This window comes from Oncorhynchus tshawytscha, linkage group LG01, assembly GCF_018296145.1.
Source record: "Oncorhynchus tshawytscha isolate Ot180627B linkage group LG01, Otsh_v2.0, whole genome shotgun sequence".
Classification (NCBI taxonomy): Eukaryota; Metazoa; Chordata; class Actinopteri; order Salmoniformes; family Salmonidae; genus Oncorhynchus; species Oncorhynchus tshawytscha.
In genome coordinates, this window is record NC_056429.1 from 38,536,043 (window position 1) to 38,557,309 (window position 21,267).

Here is a 21,267-nt window from a genome sequence, read left to right on the forward strand (position 1 = left end):
TTACTCCAGCCACCCAACCAACCCACAGACTGTGCTCTCTGCTACCGCATGGCAGTGGAGTAAAGTACTTCATTACAAATACTTTAAAGTTCTACTTGTCGTTTTTTGGGGTATTTCTATGTGACAACTTTTACTTAACTACATCCCTAAAAGAAAATGATGTACTTTACGCCATACATTTTCCCTGACACTCAAAAGTACTTGTTACATTTTGAATGGCTAGCAGGACAGGACGATTGTCAAATGAATGCACTTATCAAGATAACATCCCTGGTCATCCCTATTGCCTCTGATCTGTCAGACTCACTAAACACAAATGCTTCATTTATAAATTGTGTTGGAGTGTGCCCCTAGCTATCCATAAATTAAAACAAATACTTTTACTCAAGTATGACAATTGGGTACTTTTTCCACCACTGCCATTGTGGTGCCATATTCTTTCAATTTTTTAAAATAATGGATTTAATGAAGTCCAAAGTTTCAGATATTTTTTTTATAACCCAACCCTGATGTGTACTTCTCCTCAACTTTGTTCCTGACCTAAAAATACTGAGATCATGTGACAGATCATGTGACACTTAGATTGCACACAGGTGGACTTTATTTAACTAATTATGTGACTTCTGAAGGTAATTGGTTGCACCAGATCTTATTTAGGGGCTTCATAGCAAATGGGGTGAATACATATGCACGCACCACTTTTCCGTTTTTGTTTTTTGTTTTTGAAATAAGTTATTTTTTTCATTTCACTTCACCAATTTGGACTATTTTGTGTATGTCCATTATATGAAATCCAAATAAAAATACATTTTAAATTACAGGTTGTAATGCAACAAAATAGGAAAAACGCCAAGAGGGATGAATACATTTGCAAGGCACTGTCAATCCATTTTATATACACCATCACAATGAATCCATTATTTATGTTAGGCAGGTCTAAAGAAACAATATGATATGAAGAAAATGTATATCAGAAGAACAGAATAGCATCCCACTGGGCAAATACGTCATTTCATCATCTAGTTTTGAATTACATTTGGTTGAGTTGTGAATTCAACATGAAATCAACAAAACATTTCACCATGCTTTATGGATGGTTTAAAATGCCCTTATGTTGATGACTTTTTGCAAATCCAATTCGTTTTCCACATTGATTAAATGTCATCACGTAGATTTTTGGGGTTGAAATGACAAAAGCTGTGTGCATTAAGGAAATAGACAGCTGGCTCAAATAGACCAGGCTCATGGATATAAAGTTTGAATAAGGTAACCAGTCCATCCAGTATGCATATTAATTCAGTCCACAGTCAAAGGTGATTATTAGAGTTAGCTTAATTTTGCAGTAGCTTCCTCCCGAATGGAGCAGTGGTCTAAGGCACTGCATCGCAGAACTGAGGCGCCACTACAGCCTGGGGTTCGATCCGGCCATGACCGTTGAGCCCCATAGGGCAGTGCACAATTGTCCCAGTGTCGTTCAGGATAGGGTAGGGCTTGGCCGGGGGGGCTTTCCTTGGCTCAACACGCTCTAGCGACTCCTTGTGGTGGGCCGGGTGCCTGCAAGCTGACCTCGGTTGTCAGTCGAACAGTGTTTTCCCCGAAACATTGGCAAGGCTGGCTTCCAGGTTAAGTGAGCAGTGTGTGAAGAAGCAGCACAGTGCTGCTTGGCAGGTCATGATTTGGAGGATGCATGTCTCAACCTTCGCCTCTCCTGAACCCGTTGGGTATTTGTAGGGGTGAGACAACATAGTAACTACCAATTGGGGAGAAAAATGGGGTGAAATATAAATAATAACAAATCCCCCCCAAAATTTGCAGTGGCCTATAGGCTACACCAATTATGTACCAAAGACATCTTAAATCTTTTTTTTTTTGCTGTGCTATTAGGTTATGTATTGTATAATGGCACAATCTTTATTTTAATTCAGGCTTTTTTGGGGGCTTGGGCTCATAAACTCCTCTCACTGTCAACTGCGTGTATTTTCAGTAAACTTAATGTGTAAATATTTGTATGAACATAACAAGATTCAACAACTGAGACACAAACTGAACAAGTTCCACAGACATGTGACTAACAGAAATGGAATAATGTGTCCCTGAACAAAGGGGGGGGGGTGATTGGGAGGCCTCACCCACTGATCCAACAGGTCCCAGACATGCTCAAATGGATTGAGATCCCGGCTCTTCGCTGGCCGTGGCAGAACACTGACATTCCTATCTTTCAGGAAATCACGCACAGAACGAGCAGTATGGCTGGTGGCATTGTCATGCTGGAGGGTCATGTCAGGATGAGCCTGCAGGAAGGGTACCACATGAGGGAGGAGGATGTCTTCTCTGTAACACACAGCATTGAGATTGCCTGCAATGACAACAAGCTCAGTCCGATGATGCTGTGACACACCGCCCAAGATCATGACGGACCCTCCACCTCCAAATCGATCCCGCTCCAGAGTACAGGCCTCGGTGTAACGCTCATTCCTTCGAAGATAAACGCGAATCCGACCATCAACCCTGGTGAGACAAAACCACGTATCTGCCTTACAACAGGCCTATAAGTCCTCAGTCCAGCCTCTCTCAGCCTATTGCGGACAGACAGCACTGATGGAGGGATTGTGCGTTCCTGGTGTAAGTCGGGCAGTTGTTGTTGCCATCCTGTACCTGTCCCGCAGGTGTGATGTTCGGATGTACCGATCCTGTGCAGGTGTTGTTATAAGTGGTCTGCCACTCCGAGGACAATCAGCTGTCCATCCTGTCTCCCTGTAGTGCTGTCTTAGGCATCTCACAGTAAGCACATTACAATTTATTAGTTTTAAAAGTGTGAAACTGTTTTGATGATAAGTGTTTGATGTGATTTTTGAGTGCATTTGTATCATGAGAATGAAGGGACAAGAGCGCTGAGTACCAGGCCATTAGTGAGCTGGCGGTCGTTAGCGAGTTGGGTACTTCCCCCGCATCAGCGCCATTTGTGTACAGAGCGAATAGGAGGAGATTACCGTGACTCAGCGGTCAAGTAGAATTTGACTGCGGTCATGCGTCATGACTGCCGGTGTGGCAGTAATACGGTAACCGCAACAGCCCTAGTCTTAGCTCAAGTTGAATTAGAGGCAGCAGTCTTACAGCCCAGTGTGAGTTGAGCTGGTCACTGCAGAGCTGTCTCCTTTAAGGGGTCTTTCATTAAGAGAGAGGGATCGTGCGCCAACACGTAGAACATTCCAGACCACAGCTCCTCTAGATTTACAGCCTTCTCCTAGACCTCCATCACACACGGCACGGCACCACCTTCCCCTAACACTACTCTTTCCCTTTGCTACTATCTACTGTACCATCGCACTCAAACTGTAAACGCATATGCCCTTCATATCAACATACGATGCTTTGAAAATAAAAAATACTCTGGTTGTAGGACAACACCTTTGCCATGGAGCCTCAGGCAGGAAAGAGCCAACTGAAAAATAACTTCTGCGTGTTCTAGAAAAGTTACTCCTATCATCCATCAACTCAGTAAGCTGTGTGAGAACTAAAGAAATGGTGAAAAACATTTAAACTGGGTAGACCCCAACACCAGCGTGTGAGCGCAGTATGAGTGTGAGCACGGTGTGTGTGCGCTGTTTGTGTGTGTATACCCTGACCCGACCCCAAGATAACAGTAGTTATCCTGAGGCTTCATTCGACCCGAGCTGCTATTTGGCGTGAGAGTCTGGTGACCTTCACCACCAGTGTCCATAATGGTCTCCACACACACACATACAAACAGACAGACAGACACACAGTGCAGGCCAATTAAAAGTCACGCAGAGTGAGTGCTGTACCACTGTGTCTCGGAGAGTGTCCTTCCTGCCCAATGAACATTCAAGACCTTAGGGGTAACAGATGGCCTGGTTAAATAACACACTGGTGTGTGTGTGTGTGTGTGTGTGTCAGTCAGTCCTCTTCCATGCAATCACATGACCCTGCCACCCTGTTGCAAGGGTGAGAATTGGAAACAGTTTCACCCTCCTGTTCACATAGAATTCAAAAGAAAAGAACAAGAATAATTCTCTCCTGCCTATTCAATCATACAGCTATTTCCTTTTCTTTGGAATCTTAAACAACAAAAACCCCAAAACAGACAGACAGCTTCCTGACTAAGTCATCAGATGAAAATGAAGATGCTGGTGCTTGACTTTGACTTGGAGAGTATCGTATGATTCATAGTCGAGTCATCTTCTACATTAAGATGTCTGGCTCTGCCACCCTGGTGCCTCCTCTACCTCATTCATCACCTGATCTGTCATTAGCATCACCAGCATCCCATAAATCTATCCACCTACACAAACAGCAGACAAGAGGAAGCATTGTACCTGGTAACCTGGAACTGGTGCTGTGTATGTTTGTGAGAGAAAACCATGCAGCTCAGTAACAAGACTTGGCGTGATACAGACACTGAGAGCGACAGTCTTAACAACATGACTTAACAGTGGAGGGAAGTAGGTAAAGAGGATCAGATGACATATTTCCTTCCTTTTTGATTTTGTAGCAACTTTAATAGATTAACAAGAGCAAGGGAGATCACTTTACCCTGGGTTATGTGTTATGGCAAAAGGGCTATGCCACCATTTTGAAAAGCATCAGCTCTTAAGACCAGATATGTCACCTTTATAAAGTATGTGAAACATCTATTATTTGTGAAACATCTATGTCAAGGGTTTATGAAGCCTTTACGACCTTATAAGTTATATAGTGTGACCACGGACAAATATTACGAGGGAAACAGACTGAGCCACAGACGGAGGCATGACAGGAACTGAGAAAAGGAGAGGCAGGGATACAGAGAAAGTCTCATTTTCAAAGTTCAAACAGCAGGTGGGTGTTTTACCCTGCTGGCTAGCATGGCTATACGGTGCATTCAGGAAAGTATTCAGACCGCTTGACTTTTCCCACATTTTGTTAGGTTACAGCCTTGTTCTAAATGAGATGAAATTGTTTATTTCCCCCCTCATCAATCTACACACAATATACCGCATAATGACAAAGTAAAAACAGGTTTTTAGACATTTTTGCAAATGTATAAAAAAATACACAAAACAAATCACATTTACATAAGCATTCAGATCCTTTAATCAGTACTTTGTTGAAGCACCTTTGGCAGCAATTACAGCCTTGAGTCTTCTTGGTTATGACGCTAGAAGCTTGGCACAACTGTATTTGGGGCGTTTCTCCCATTCTTCTCTGCAGATCCTCTCAAGCTGTCAGGTTGGATGGGGAGCATCGCTGCGTCACAGCTATTTTCAGGTCTCTCCAGAGATGTTCGATCAGGTTCAAGTCCGGACACTGTCTGGGCCACTCAAGGACATTCAGAGACTTGTCCCGAACCCAATCCTGCATTGTTGTAGCTGTGTGCTTAGGGTTGTTGTTCTGTTGGAAGGTGAACGTTCGCCACAGTCTGAGGTCCTGAGCACTCTGGAGCAGGTTTTCATCAAGGAGCTCTCTGTACTTGGCGCACTTTCTTCTTTCCCTCGATCCTGACTAGTCTCCCAGTCCCTGCCGCTGAAAAACATCCCCACAGCATGATGCTGCCACCACCACCATGCTTCAACATAGGGATGGTGCAAGGTTCCCTCCAGACGTGACACTTAGCATTCAGGCCAAAGAGTTCAATCTTGAGTTCATCAGACCAGATAATCTTGTTTCTCATGGTCTGAGAGTCCTTTAACTGCCTTTTGGTAAACTCCAAGTGGGCTGTCATGTGAATTAGGGATGGCACGATATATTGGTGAACATATCGGAATCGGACGATATTAGCTAAAAATGACAACATCGTATCAGCCCGATGTCTAGTTTAACGCCGATGTGCAAAACCGATGTCAAAGCTGACATGCATACCTATATAACGTAAGTACATGAAGTAATGACGCCACGTAAAACTTTGCGCTACACGTGCAACACAGCATTCCTAACCTAGCCCACAATGTCTGCTGTGTGGATGGAGCAGTCAACAAGTCGCGCAGTCATTTGAAAGAGTAAGAACATTTCAGTGAGACAACTCAAAGGCGAAACCCATTAACGCCAAGATGTACGTCCTTGTGTAACAGCTCTCGTTTGTAAAAGGAGAGGACCAAAGTGCAGCGTGGAAAGTGTTCATGATATTTATTATCAAAAAAACACTCAAACAAAAATAACAAAGCGAAAAAGAAAGTGAACAGTTACGTCAGGCACAGACACTAAACCAAAAATAACACCCCACAAAACCTAAACGGAAAATCACAACTTATGTATGATCCCCAATCAGAGACAACGATAGACAGCTGCCTCTGATTGGGAACCACACTCGACAAAAAAATCAAAGAAATAGAAAACAGATTTTCCCACCCAAGTCACACCCTGACCCAACCAAACATAGAGAATAAATAAGGATCTCTAAGGTCAGGGAGTGACACCTTGACAATCAATTTGTTCTCTATCGTGGGTGATGTTGGCTTTCGCCGACTGGTCAAGCACTGGTACACACTACCAGGTGCGCTATTTTTCAGATGTTGCCCTACCGGAGTTACACAGTGATAGCGTCACTGCTATTAGCGTCATGACATACTATGGAACGTAGTTTGGGTCAATGCTGGTCAAAAAGGATACACGTCAAATAACACGATTTGACCCGTTACATAAGCTTATAGAATGTTGTGTGTTCTGAATTTGCACGTGCTGTCAAAGCTGTTCAAAAAAGTATGCAAACAAGCAAACACCAGCCACAAACGATGTGTTTACAATACTGAGTTAGTAATAAATTTGTTATCATTATTTGTTAGCCACTTGGTAGCCACTTGTTGTTCGCCTATTGAAATTGAACTTCAGTTCATGAAAATAAATAGCTAGCCAGCCACTTAACCCTGTTGCCCAAAGCTAACGTTATAAGCACTGGAGAGACGCTATCCGAGGTAGTGCAGCCAACGGGTTTCTCCACGCATCGCGCCGACAGAAACAAACATCTTTCTGGTAAGAAGAGGGGCGGGGGCGTATGCCTTATGACTAACGTGACATGGTGTGATGAAAGAAACATACAGGAACTCAAATCCTTCTGTTCATCTGATTTAGAATTCCTCACAATCAAATGTAGACCGCATTATCTACCAAGAGAATTCTCTTCGATTATAATCACAGCCGTATATATCCCCCCCCAAGCAGACACATCGATGGCTCTGAACTAACTTTATTTAACTCTCTGCAAACTGGAAACGATTTATCCGGAGGCTGCATTCATTGTAGCTGGGGATTTTAACAAGGCTAATCTGAAAACAAGACTCCCTAAATTTGATCAGCATATCGATTGCGCAACCAGGGGTGGAAAGACCTTGGATCATTGTTACTCTAACTTCCGCGACGCATATAAGGCCCTGCCCCGCCCCCCTTTCGGAAAAGCTGACCACGACTCCATTTTGTTGATCCCTGCCTACAGACAGAAACTAAAACAAGAGGCTCCCACACTGAGGTCTGTCCAACGCTGGTCCGACCAAGCTGACTCCACACTCCAAGACTGCTTCCATCACGTGGACTGGGAGATGTTTCGTATTGCGTCAGATAACAACATTGACGAATACGCTGATTCGGTGTGCGAGTTCATTAGAACGTGCGTTGAAGATGTCGTTCCCATAGCAACAATTAAAACATTCCCTAACCAGAAACCGTGGATTGATGGCAGCATTCGTGTGAAACTGAAAGCGCAAACCACTGCTTTTAATCAGGGCAAGGTGTCTGGTAACATGACTGAATACAAACAGTGCAGCTATTCCCTCCGCAAGGCTATCAAACAAGCTAAGCGTCAGTACAGAGACAAAGTAGAATCTCAATTCAACGGATCAGACACAAGAGGCATGTGGCAGGGTCTACAGTCAATCACGGACTACAGGAAGAAATCCAGCCCAGTCATGGACCAGGATGTCTTGCTCCCAGGCAGACTAAATAACTTTTTTGCCCGCTTTGAGGACAATACAGTGCCACTGACACGGCCTGCAATGAAAACATGCGGTCTCTCCTTCACTGCAGCCGAGGTGAGTAAGACATTTAACGTGTTAACCCTCGCAAGGCTGCAGGCCCAGACGGCATCCCCAGCCGCGCCCTCAGAGCATGCGCAGACCAGCTGGCCGGTGTGTTTACGGACATATTCAATCAATCCCTATACCAGCCTGCTGTTCCCACATGCTTCAAGAGGGCCACCATTGTTCCTGTTCCCAAGAAAGCTAAGGTAACAGAGCTAAACGACTACCGCCCCGTAGCACTCACATCCGTCATCATGAAGTGCTTTGAGAGACTAGTCAAGGACCATATCACCTCCACCCTACCTGACACCCTAGACCCACTCCAATTTGCTTACCGCCCAAATAGGTCCACAGACGATGCAATCTCAACCACACTGCACACTGCCCTAACCCATCTGGACAAGAGGAATACCTATGTGAGAATGCTGTTCATCGACTACAGCTCGGCATTCAACACCATAGTACCCTCCAAGCTCGTCATCAAGCTCGAGACCCTGGGTCTCGACCCCGCCCTGTGCAACTGGGTACTGGACTTGCTGACGGGCCGCCCCCAGGTGGTGAGGGTAGGCAACAACATCTCCTCCCCGCTGATCCTCAACACTGGGGCCCCACAAGGGTGCATTCTGAGCCCTCTCCTGTACTCCCTGTTCACCCACGACTGCGTGGCCACGCACGCCTCCAACTCAATCATCAAGTTTGCGGACGACACAACAGTGGTAGACTTGATTACCAACAACGACGAGACGGCCTACAGGGAGGAGGTGAGGGCCCTCGGAGTGTGGTGTCAGGAAAATAACCTCACACTCAACGTCAACAAAACTAAGGAGATGATTGTGGACTTCAGGAAACAGCAGAGGGAACACCCCCCTATCCACATCGATGGAACAGTAGTGGAGAGGGTAGCAAGTTTTAAGTTCCTCGGCATACACATCACAGACAAACTGAATTGGTCCACTCACACAGACAGCATCGTGAAGAAGGCGCAGCAGCGCCTCTTCAACCTCAGGAGGCTGAAGAAATTCGGCTTGTCACCAAAAGCACTCACAAACTTCTACAGATGCACAATCGAGAGCATCCTGGCGGGCTGTATCACCGCCTGGTACGGCAACTGCTCCGCCCTCAACCGTAAGGCTCTCCAGAGGGTAGTGAGGTCTGCACAACGCATCACCGGGGGCAAACTACCTGCCCTCCAGGACACCTACACCACCCGATGTTACAGGAAGGCCATAAAGATCATCAAGGACATCAACCACCCGAGCCACTGCCTGTTCACCCCGCTATCATCCAGAAGGCGAGGTCAGTACAGGTGCATCAAAGCTGGAACCGAGAGACAGAAGCTGTTTTTCAATCTCAAGGCCATCAGACTGTTAAACAGCCACCACTAACATTGAGTGGCTGCTGCCAACACACTGACAATGACACTGACTCAACTCCAGCCACTTTAATAATGGGAATTGATGGGAAATTATGTAAATATATAAACAATGCTACCTTATATAATGTTACTTACCCTACATTATTCATCTCATATGCATACGTATATACTGTACTCTATATCATCGACTGCATCCTTATGTAATACATGTATCACTAGCCACTTTAACTATGCCACTTTGTTTACATACTCATCTCATATGTATATACTGTACTCGATATCAGCTACTGTATCTTGCCTATGCTGCTCTGTACCATCACTCATTCATATATCCTTATGTACATATTCTTTATCCCCTTACACTGTGTATAAGACAGTAGTTTTGGAATTGTTAGTTAGATTACTTGTTGGTTATTACTGCATTGTCGGAACTAGAAGCACAAGCATTTCGCTACACTCGCAAATAAAATTTGATTTGATTTGATTTATGTGTTGTGAAGCTAGAAACAATAAGGATTTGGCACAATAGTGGAATTTGCAGTTTGCCTTCAAAATAAAAGTACCTCTTTGAAAGTGATGCAGAAGGTTACAATTAGTGGAATCATGCCATATTTAGACTAGATAATGTTAAACAAGGTTGGAATTGGAAGCAATGAAATGGGGTATCAGTCTACTCTGTGTCACCCACAGAACACAACTGTAAAGAGTTTACGCAAATATTAGCGCTGTAGCTCTTATCGCGGGACTGTGACTGTATGACATCACCTCCCCAGTCAGCCTATTGTGTGTAATGACATTTTTATTGCACTGTACAGCTTTACCTAAGGTTTGGGGATCAATGCAATGGGGTATCAGTCTACTCAATACCTCAAATATTTTTTCCCAACATCCTCCTCAGAGTTATCAGACTCCAAAACATCCTCGCAGTATTGTTTTTCCTCAGAAATAGTGTTTAATACACATAGATAATTGTGGCTCAATTCACAGTTGTTTCAGAGTCCCCCAATAAGAGCTACGGCGCTAATGTTCTCTGGGTGTCTGAGTAGACTGATACCCCATGTCATTGATCCACAATCCATAGGTAAGGTTGTACAGTGAAATAAGTATGCCCCCAATGTAATTCTAAAGTATAATACATTCAGTGTGATTTCAAATGATTTTTGTCAAGTGAACAAATTATTGTCTTTTGTTGATTTTATATAACAACATTCCGACCTTGTTAAAGCATGATCTATTCAATTATGGCACAATTCTACTATTTGAATTAATTTGCATCACTGTCAAAGACATACTTTGATTTTGAAGACTAACAGCAAAGTCCACTATTGTGGCTAATCTTTATTGTGGCCAGCTTCACATAGATGGGGCCGACCACCATTTAATCAAATAAGAACTGTCTTGTAAATTAGGGTTATTTTAGATGATGACCCCTAGCTATATAGTTAGCTAGCTAACTATATAGCTACTGAAACAGATGTCATTTTGCTATGTTTTTGGGGAATATATATTTTTTTCATCCATGAGCTAGCTAGCTTTTTTTATTGACCAGCACTGTAGGTGCGCAAGACAACTTCACCAGCATCATAGCATACGTATCGATGAATCGTTGTGACATATGAAATACAAGTGATAGTGTAATCAATGTGTAATAACTACGTAAAAAATACATGAACATGTTAAATTATTATGTGACGTGCAGTCATATTCAGGTCCTGATTGGTCAACAAGCTTATTTGACACGTCAAATAGTGTTATTTGACACTCAGTGTTATGTTACACATCAAATAGTGTTATTTGACACTCAGTGTTATTTTACACATCAAATAGTGATATTTGACACTCATACAGTGTTATTTGACGTGTATCTTTTTTGACACGCAAAGACCCAAACGGCGTTCCATAGAAATCCTGGTTGAGAATGAAACGACTGAGCAAATGAACAATGAAACAGCACAGCAAGTAAGTGAAAGAAATAGGTTTTGATTATGTTTTACTGGTAACGGGACACACGTACATGTCAGCAAAATAACTTTTTGGTCAGTGTGTGGTGTGTGTGTAACTTTTATTTAACTAGGCAAGTCAGATAAGAATAAATTCTTACTTACAATGACAGCCTACCCCGGGCCAAACCCGGACGACGCTGGGCCAATTGTGTGCCGCCATACGTGAGCCCAATCACGGCCGGGTGTGATAGAGCCTGGATTCAAACCAGGGACTGTAGTGACACGTCTTGCACTGAAATGCAATGCCTTAGACTACTGTGTCCATGAGTGTGTGTTAACTATTTAACTGTACTAGAATGTTTAAAAGGCAGCTAAAATGTTAAATATCAGTTATAGGTATAATTTTGGGGGGCAAGGAAAATATCAGATATCGGTATCGGCACATCACTAGTCTGAATACTTTCCGAATGCACTGTATACGGCCAAGTTATCATTACTCATTTTATTTATTCTTCGTGTTATTTTTTTCTATTCTTTTTCTATTTTTCTCTCTGCTTTGTTGGGAAGCTAAGGAAGCATTTCACAATTTGTCTACACCAGGGGTTTACAAAGCATGTGACAACTGTTTTGCAAAAGTAGTTGACTGCAAGTGTTACTCAAGGTTGAAAATGCATTGCACTACGTCAGACAGCAAGTGGCTGTCAGTTTGAAGGTGCTCAGTGTGGATTGCGAACGGCTCCAGCAACTTCACAAGCTGCTCTAGCTTGGCCCAGTCGCGAGTCAGCAAGTTGGTGGCTGTGGGTTGCGAACGGGTCCGGCAACTTCACAAGCTGTTCTAGCTTGGTCCAGTCACGCTCCGTGCTCGCCCTCTGATTTCTTCCCTGTTAGCTAGTGACAGCTAGTGACAGCTAGTGACAGCTAGTGACAGCTAGTGACAGCTAGTGACAGCTAGTGACAGCTAGTGACAGCTAGTGACAGCTAGTGACAGCTAGTGACAGCTAGTGACAGCTAGTGACAGCTAGTGATAGCTAGTGATAGCTAGTGATAGCTAGTGATAGCTAGTGATAATGATACACAAGCTACCCACTGGGCATAAACTGGTTTAATCAACATTGTTACCACGTCATTTCAACAACAAAAAAATCTATGTGATGTAGTTTTTATTTTATTTTCAGTTTTTGTTTACTACAATAACCTTGGTCTCACTTCACACACGCATGCATGGCATGCACACACACGTGTACGTACACACAAACACGCACACACACACACACACACACACACGATAAGACATCTGACAACTTCTCACTAGTCTATTGTAACCTACTTCCCTAGACACTCAGACTCACATCACTGTGAATAGCAAGTATAGTGTAGGTGATGAATCAGAAGAGGATTTTCACACTAGACTTTAAAACGACTGTCGTAAAATATAATTTACACTCCAAATCAAATGAATGATTTTCCTGAATTCAAAGTGAATTCTAATTTCCAATTTAAAAAACCAGGAGGGGGATTAAAAGGGATCGCTGTTACTGTCAGCCCAGACACATATAAACATCTACATAAATTAAGAGGGAGCCTATAAAAGGAGAGTTTATCGTCTGGGGGTAGCAATTGAGTCACGCTTTGAGAGGTTTGTGCATTTCTTTTTTAAAGTGAGTGAGTGAGTGAGTGAGTGAGTGAGTGAGTGAGTGAGTGAGTGAGTGAGTGGTGTGAGTGGTGAGTGAGTGAGTGAGTGAGTGAGTGAGTGAGTGAGTGAGTGACCCACCCACCCACCCACCCACAGGGGTAGAATAAGCTCTAGGGCTGACCTTGGTAAATACTTCATCACTCCCCATTTTGTTCATTCATACTGAGGAATTAAGTAACAGGGTGCAATCATGTTAAACAACACGAATGGCATTCTAAATATTCACTCCCAGGTCCTTTTAAAATGCAAGTTACCATGGAGATGTGGGTTGGGTAAACTTATGTAGTAAGGAGGGGGGGGGGGAATGACAGCCCAATCCCCCCACTTTCTTCTTTCCTATCCCCAACAACAACCTACAGAGAGAGGTGGAATGAGGTGGAAACGGAGCTGCACTTCCTAATCTCGTGCCAAATGTATGACCATATTAGAGACACATATTTCCCTCAGATTACACAGATCAACAATGAATTTGAAAACAAACCCAATTTTGATAAACTCCCATATCTACTGGGTGAAATCCCACAGTGTGTCATCACAGCAGCAATATTTGTGACCTGTTGCCACAAGTAAAGGGCAATCGGTGAAGAACAAACACCATTGTAAATACAGCCCATATTTATGTTGATTTATTTTCCCTTTTATACTTGAACTATTTGGACATCATTACAATACTGTATATAGACATAATATAATATTTGAAATGTCTTGATTCTTTTGGAACTTCTGTGAGTGTAATGTTCCCTGTTAATTTTTATTGTTTATTTCACTTTTGTTTATTATCTACTTCACTTGCTTTGGCAATGTTAACATTTGTTTCCCATGCCAATAAAGCCCTTGAATTGAATTGAGAGACACCTTCCCTTCCCAGGTTCCTGAGCTAGTCTTTTCTATACATCCCAGTTCGTACACAGCAGAAATAGCCTAGAGGCCTGTATCTCTCTCTCCCCTCTCTTTCTTCTCATGTTTGTCAACTTCAACATGTATGGTTGGACAGTGGAAAAGCTCAGAAGTGATTGAACTTCTCTACGATGACAGAAGAAGAGAGTAGAGTATAAAAAGATGAATAGAGTGACAGAGATGGAAAAAAAGAGAGAAAGATGAGGAGAGATACAGATATGAGAGAGTAGAAAAAGAGAGAGTAGAAGGTTAGCAGCACCCCTCCCCTCTCTCTCCCCCCCCCCTCTTGAATAAATTCAATTTAAGGGCTTTATTGGCATGGGAAACATATTTTTGCCAAAGCAAGCGATAATAATAAACAAAAGTGAAATAAAGACATTTCAAATGTCATATTATGTGCAAAAAAAAAAGTACAAAGGGGAAGATAAACAAACATAAATATGGTTTATATTTATATTTTCTAACAGTGTTTTCTTGTGGCAACAGGTCACAAATATTGCTGCCGTGTGATTGCACGCTGTGAGGGAAATATGTGTCTCTAAAGACAAACAGAGAGGCATTTCCGCTGCAGTCCGGAGATCACACTATTTCTAGCACTGCACCAGAGAGAGTCAACAACAGCACCCAGCACGTGGCCTAACGCCCTATTGGTTTACCCTGGACCAGACTCTCAACCCACCACAGTCACACACACACACGCACACACGCACACACACACACACACACACACACACACACACACACGCACACACACACACACACACACACACACACACACACACACACACACACACACACACACACACACACACACAATGGAACAACAACCGGACATGACAGGGATAGGTTTTCTAACATGGTAATATCAAAACAGGATATCCATTTGTGTTTATTATACAATGTTTTCATCTCAATTTTTGCTGGTAAGCAACATTAAACATTAATACACATTATTATATTTATTGTTCAAGAGCCATTTTTTATACATACAGTTGAAGTCGAATGTTTACATACACCTCAGCCAAATACATTTAAACTCAGTTTTTCACAATTCCTGACATATAATCAGAGTAAAAATGTCCCTGTCTTAGGTCAGTTAGGATCACCACTTTATTTTTAAGAATGTGAAATGTCAGAATAATAGTATAGAGAATGATTTATTTCAGCTTTAATATTTTTCATCACATTCCCAATGGGTCAGAAGTTTACATACACTCAATTAGTATTTGGTAGCATTTCCTTTTAAATTGTTTAACTTGGGTCAAACATTTCAGGTAGCCTTCCACAAGGTTCCCACAATAAGTTGGGTGACTTTTGGCCCATTCCTCCTGAAAGAGCTGGTGTAACGGAGTCAGGTTTGTAGACCTCCTTGCTTGCACACACTTTTTCAGTTCTGCCCACAAATTTTCTATAGTATTGAGATCAGGGCTTTGTGATGGCCACTCCAATACCTTGACTTTGTTGTCCTTAAGCCATTTTGCCACAACTTTGGAAGTATGCTTGGGGTCATTGTCCATTTGGAAGACCCATTTGCGACCAAGCTTTAACTTCCTGACTGATGTCTTGAGATGTTGCTTCAATATATCCACATCATTTTCCATCCTCATGATGCCATCTATTCTGTGACGTGCACCAGTCCCTTCTGCAGCAAAGCACCCCCACAACATAATTCTGCCACCCCCGTGCTTTACGGTTGGCATGGTGTTCTTCGGCTTGCAAGCATCCCCCTTTTTCCTCCAAACATAACAATGGTCATTATGAACAAACAGTTGTATTTTTGTTTCATCAGACCTGAGGACATTTCTCCAAAAAGTAGGATATTTGTCCCTACGTGCAGTTGCAAATCGTAGTCTGGCTTTTTTATGGCGGTTTTATGAGCGGCCTTTCAGGTTATGTCAATATAGGACTCGTTTTACTGTGGAAATAGATACTTTTGTACCTGTTTCCTCCAGCATCTTCACAAGGTCCATTGCTTTTGTTCTGGGATTGATTTGCACTTTTCGTACCAAAGTATGTTCATCTCTAGGAGACAGAACGCGTCTCCTTCCTGTGCGGTATGACGGCTGCGTGGTCCCATGGTGTTTATACTTGCATACTATTGTTTGTACAGATGAACGTGGTACCTTCAGGCGTTTGGAAATTGCTCCCAAGGATGAACCAGACATGTGGAGGTCTACAATTTTCTTTCTAATGTCTTGGCTGATTTCTTTTGATTTTCTCATAATGTGAAGCAAAGAGGCACTGAGTTTGAAGGTAGGCCTTGAAATATATCCACAGGTACACCTCCAATTAACTCAAAATTATGTCAATTAGCCTATCAGAAGCTTCTAAAGCCATGACATTTTCTGGAATTTTCCAAGCTGTTTAAAGGCTTAGTGTATGTAAAACGTCTGACTCACTGGAATTGTGATACAGTGAATTATAAGTGACATAATCTGTCTGTAAACAATTGTTGAAAAAATTACTTGTGTCATACACAAAGTAGATGTCCTAACCGACTTGCCAAACCTATAGTTTGTTAACAAGACATTTGTGGAGTGGTTGAAAAATGAGTTTTAATGACTCCAACCTAAGTGTATGTAAACTTCCGACTTCTACTGTATCCACCACCTCCACCAGTATCACCGTTATCAAGAGCATGAGACAACAGAGTGAGTTAGTGGTTATTGTTACTATTACAGCGTGACCCTCTATAACCCTGTGATGCGATATTCAGTGTTAAAATGTATCGTAAATTAGTGTGTGAAGGAGAAGAACCAGAACCCGCCACAAGTTAGACTTTAGAGAATCCTACTAAGGAAAGCAAAGAGGCCGGTCAGACAGGCATTCATTCCGTCCCTTTGGTTTGCATCCAGAGAGGGGAGATTGAGACCACCACCACCAGACGAAGTAGTTTAATATGGGTGAAGGAGGTTGGAGGAGGACAACAGGTGGGAGATTCCCTGGATGGGAGAGTGAATCCACTGGGGGAGCCACCACCACCCCAGGAGAGGCCTTCCTACCTGACTTCTGTGTTGCCTGGCCCTGGCATGAGACCACTGCGGCTGGTTTAGCCCTGTCAAATCTGGTCGTCAGGGCTTCTGGTTTAGAACCACCTGGTCCTGAGCTGACCTGGCCCTGTCTGGGCCGTGGTGCCCTATCCAGGCCACCATGAGCACCATGGGGTTGGGGCGTGGACCCTGCGATGCGCTGCTTCATCTCAGATGACAGTAGGCGGCCTTTGTGCATCCACTCCTGCATCTTGTTGACGGTGACACCGTGGGCCTTGGCAGAGCCTCCCTTGTCCAGAGTCCAACCGCTCATCTCTCTGTCCCGATTGTTGTTACCACCCTGCTGGGGTTCTGCATTGTCGGACGACCCGGTAAGGCTGTTGACCGAGCCTCTACTCTCATTTAACTTGCCATTGTCACCGGTGTCTTGGAGTAGGCCGTCGCTGCTCGCGCCACCATCGTAGCTAGTCTGTTTCTCAAATGGGTCAGAGGCTCCAACAGCCTTCGGCCTATTTGCTCCATCCCCATCCTCACAGGCCCCAACAACCAAAGGGCTTTGGGAACCGAGGCCCTGGATACAGGGCCCATTGTGCACGCCACTGGAGTGTTTGATAGTTCCGTCACTAGTGGATCGCAGTAAGGGGGCCCTAATCCTGCTAGCAGATAGGTTTACAAGGCTCTTGCAAATTAAATTAGTGTTATTTTCACTCAGCAGGCACAATGGGAGCGAGTCCATGTCAGACACCTGTTGGGCACTGTACTCTCCAGATGACAAAGCATCACTGCCCACGTGCTTGAAGGAGGACCACGAGCACATGCTCTTCTGATCTTTAAATCCATTGACACTGACCTGACCATCAAAACTAATATCATGCATGGCGTTTATAAGTAGGTAATATGCCTCTTTCAACTGGCTGTGTAGTCTGTCTGTCTCCTGCACACTGTCACTGATGACATGTCCTTTTGGAACATCTATTCCCGACTCTATGCTTCCTACTTTATCAGAGCCCTTTCTGTCACTTGGTCCTACTGACTCCGATATGTAAAAGGGGAGAATTTCGTTATCATAGTAATCGTTATCCTCGCTATCTATAGAGTTGTTTCGGAGTGTTCCCTCTCTAGCGCATATGAAATGGGAAGCCACGTTTACGTCGCATATCTCCAATTCAGTGGGGAAGAATGTGGGGCTCTGCAAATGTGTCACCCTAATGTTGTCCCCGGTAAATTCAGGCGAGCTCCGGTAGCGCTCGATGTCTCTAATAACAATGTTTTCCTCCGTGTAACTACCGGTCGGATGATGTCCACATAGGGCACCCAGCGGATACATTTGCATCCAGTTAGTTGTAACGTTTGTTTCCAATATTTGGTTGTGGCCAGGATGCAATTTTGCCTTGCCTTTTAAATAATTTATTGACCTCTGCGCGTTCTCTGCCTTGTAGTTGTACACAGTTTGATGGCAGGAGTCTGCCTGCCCGTCGCTGACTCGAGTCTTTAGATATGCGTCAAAGCAGACATTTGTCCCATTACTTTTTGAAGCAGGATAGTGGCCACCTGTCAGTTTAACTCCCTCTCGATCTACAACACCAGGCCGTCTGTGGTATATAATGTTATAATTAGGACTACTGCCACCGAAACCTATGGAGTCCCCTGCGCCGTACTGTCGCGGAATGGGGCCAAAGTGTTTTCTCTGTTCGTGCGGTTTCCCGATCTGTTCTTGTTGTACTTGTCTCGAGAAGTAGCCGTTAGGGATTCTGCCCATCTCGTACCTATCGTGCCCCCCGTACTGCGTTGCTATTTGAAGTGAGACCCCCAAGAGTTCTTCATTAACTCGACTCCTAAACCCCGAGCCCCCGCTGCCCTGATTGTCTCCCGGCCCCCGGCTAGTGTTTATGTGCATTGTAGCTGGAGCCTCGTACTCCTGGGGAAACACACTAGTCTTAACAACTCCTACCGTGCTCTGCTCCCAAACTGATCCAACCTTGTTTTCTACAATCCCATTCACATAACTCTCGTTGCCTCTCATGATATTGTCTGCCACACAATGCAACTCTGCGAACATTACTACTCGATGAGCTTGTCCGTTTGGGTTTTGAGAAACTTTTTCTTTACCTTCTCTGCACCCATTAGCTGCAGCTCCGTATCCACCAACCGGTGTCCCATTCTTGGATTTCTTCCCCCGAAGTTTTGCTAGTAAAGTCCTCCGCAGAGGATCAGCCATTCCTTACTTTCCACCCGGTGTTTCTCCAGTTTCAGCACACGCCCCCTGGTCGGTAGAGACCGAGTTTGAGTACCCTTTCTGTGGACAAAACTCGCCGAGCGTACGGTGTCCTCTCCATTCTCCACTGTCACATCTAATATGCCCCCCTTCACTGTCTATAGCTAGTTAGCTTGTTAGCTCACTTGCACCTCTCGCTTTTCACTCCCTCCGCACTCCGCTATCTGTCTCCCCTCATCTCTGTGCTTGCAGTTAAAATATTTGGAATATTTTCTGGCGGTGATAGGAGCGCATTGCGCAAACTCGTGCGCAACTAGTGGGTTCAAAATGTTTAGCTGGCTGCTACATCGCACAACTTCACCGAATATGTTGTGAATTTGGCTACATAGTATCCCAACGACACAACGTGTGACATTGTATCCTAGAGGTAACATGTGACAGATTAGTAAACCACTGGTTACATTCCAGTGAATCAATAAACGCATTATGCAAAGTCCTATAGGCTTGGTCGTGCATAATATAATTATACTAATACTAATAATAATAATATAATAACGGTTTCAAATGTGGTTTCCAAGCCATTCCACAAACTCTAGACAACTCATATAGCTATAATATAGAAGTGTTTATCACCAACATGTTTGTCAATCTCAATATAATTTCTTGGTTTTTACCGACTTGTCAGTGCACGTATTTTCCCGGAGGATATGGAGTACAAGGCATCAGTGAACCTGATGACTTCTGTGCATGTCTGCAGAACAGATTTACAAGATGCTCAAGATTTGTTTTAATGAGTTGAGCATGACAATAAAATCACAACAAAAGATGGTAGACAGAGTGAGTAGACTAAGTATTACTATCATGTATCTCCCTTCACTACCAGTAAGCTAAACCACTTGATGGAACAGGTTACTGATTACTTATGCATTCATTTTTCTGTACTTTCTTGGAAAATAAGATACACTGATGTTACTTTATGCACTGATACAATGTAATTACACAAATGATTCCCTTTTTTTTGTTATTCTGGAATTAAGACCTATGAGATAGTGTTGCTGGGAAATCCTTATTTTTAAGTGAACAGCCTTTATAGCGTTCAAATCCGACAGCACTTGGTCCTTGACCTGCTTAATACAAGTGCAAGACCACGAGTAGCCTTCTGCTCAAAGGCATCATAGGCCCCCTCAGATTTGTCCTGTTTAAAAATGTTAAATAAAAATCGCTATATTTTTTGGGTTTGTTGTAAAAAGGGTTGTTGTTTCTCTGTAATACCACTAGCCACTTATACATTTTATGAAGTTGGCTTTAGCTGGCCTAGCTGGCCTCTCCCCCAACTTCACTACTAGCTACCAAGAAGCCATTTAAGGCTATCAATGAATTTAGAGTAGCTAGCTTGTCTAAGTATCTTAGCTGCCATGCCTGCTGGCCAGGTTGGTAGATCTGAAAAGTAAGAAATTACTAAAAAAGATGCACATTCCTTTCAATCTTCTACCCAGATTTTAGCAGTGATGCAGAGAAGCAGATGTAGTTTCTTAAATTAAAATGTTTTAAATAACACCAGTCAGGGGGTAAGATGGCTCTAGAGGTGTGCTTGGATATGCAGATATCTTTGTTTGTTGAATAAACCCCCCCCAGATTGTTGGGATGCATGACGCCCCTGGCTGTCATAGATGAGCGTATAAAACATGGACAGTCTAGTTTTATTTACTTAAGCAAAACACAGTGAGTGAAGTCACATGGCAAAGCAACATTCCTTTTAAGGTCTCTAGTAGAATGCTAGTCTCATAGTAACATTACAGTTGGGCAACAACCAACGTTGCCAAGTAGTGAGAGCATCCAAGCCTGTTCCAAGTGCCTTATACATGTAAGAGCACATTGCAATTTACACTGCAAGCTCCACGATACGACAGGGAAAGAAGAAGATGTTTGGTTTCTTTTTTCAATCACTCAGTTTACTCTTTGTGATGGATGGCAGGGGCAGAACATCTGCTTGGCTGGACCCTATTCAGACAAACCTGTGGTTGTGTGCTTGTGTGTAGGCTGTGTGTGTGTGTGTGTGAGAGAGAGAATGTGGTGGACAGAGGGCTTTGCAGCTGTTGGGGCTCTCGTCCCGATGGCTGGCCATTGTTCCCAGTCTCTCCCCCCAGC

At 43.5% G+C, this 21,267-nt stretch overlaps 1 protein-coding gene across 4 annotated transcripts in view; it reads right to left on the reverse strand.

The window, feature by feature from the left end:
- Positions 1-19,430, reverse strand: part of LOC112250445 (rho GTPase-activating protein SYDE2) — a 90,203-nt gene extending 70,773 nt beyond the window's left edge. Inside the window, exon 1 of one of the 4 annotated variants that reach the window (XM_024420607.2) lies at positions 16,917-19,427. In XM_024420607.2, coding sequence (XP_024276375.1) covers positions 16,917-19,122 — 2,206 coding nt within the window. In that variant the 5' untranslated portion in view covers positions 19,123-19,427. Of the gene's footprint in view, positions 1-16,916 lie in introns of all 4 variants that reach the window. The other 3 variants (XM_024420599.2, XM_024420626.2, XM_024420617.2) reach the window with 3 other exon arrangements.
- Positions 19,431-21,267: the final 1,837 nt, after the last annotated feature.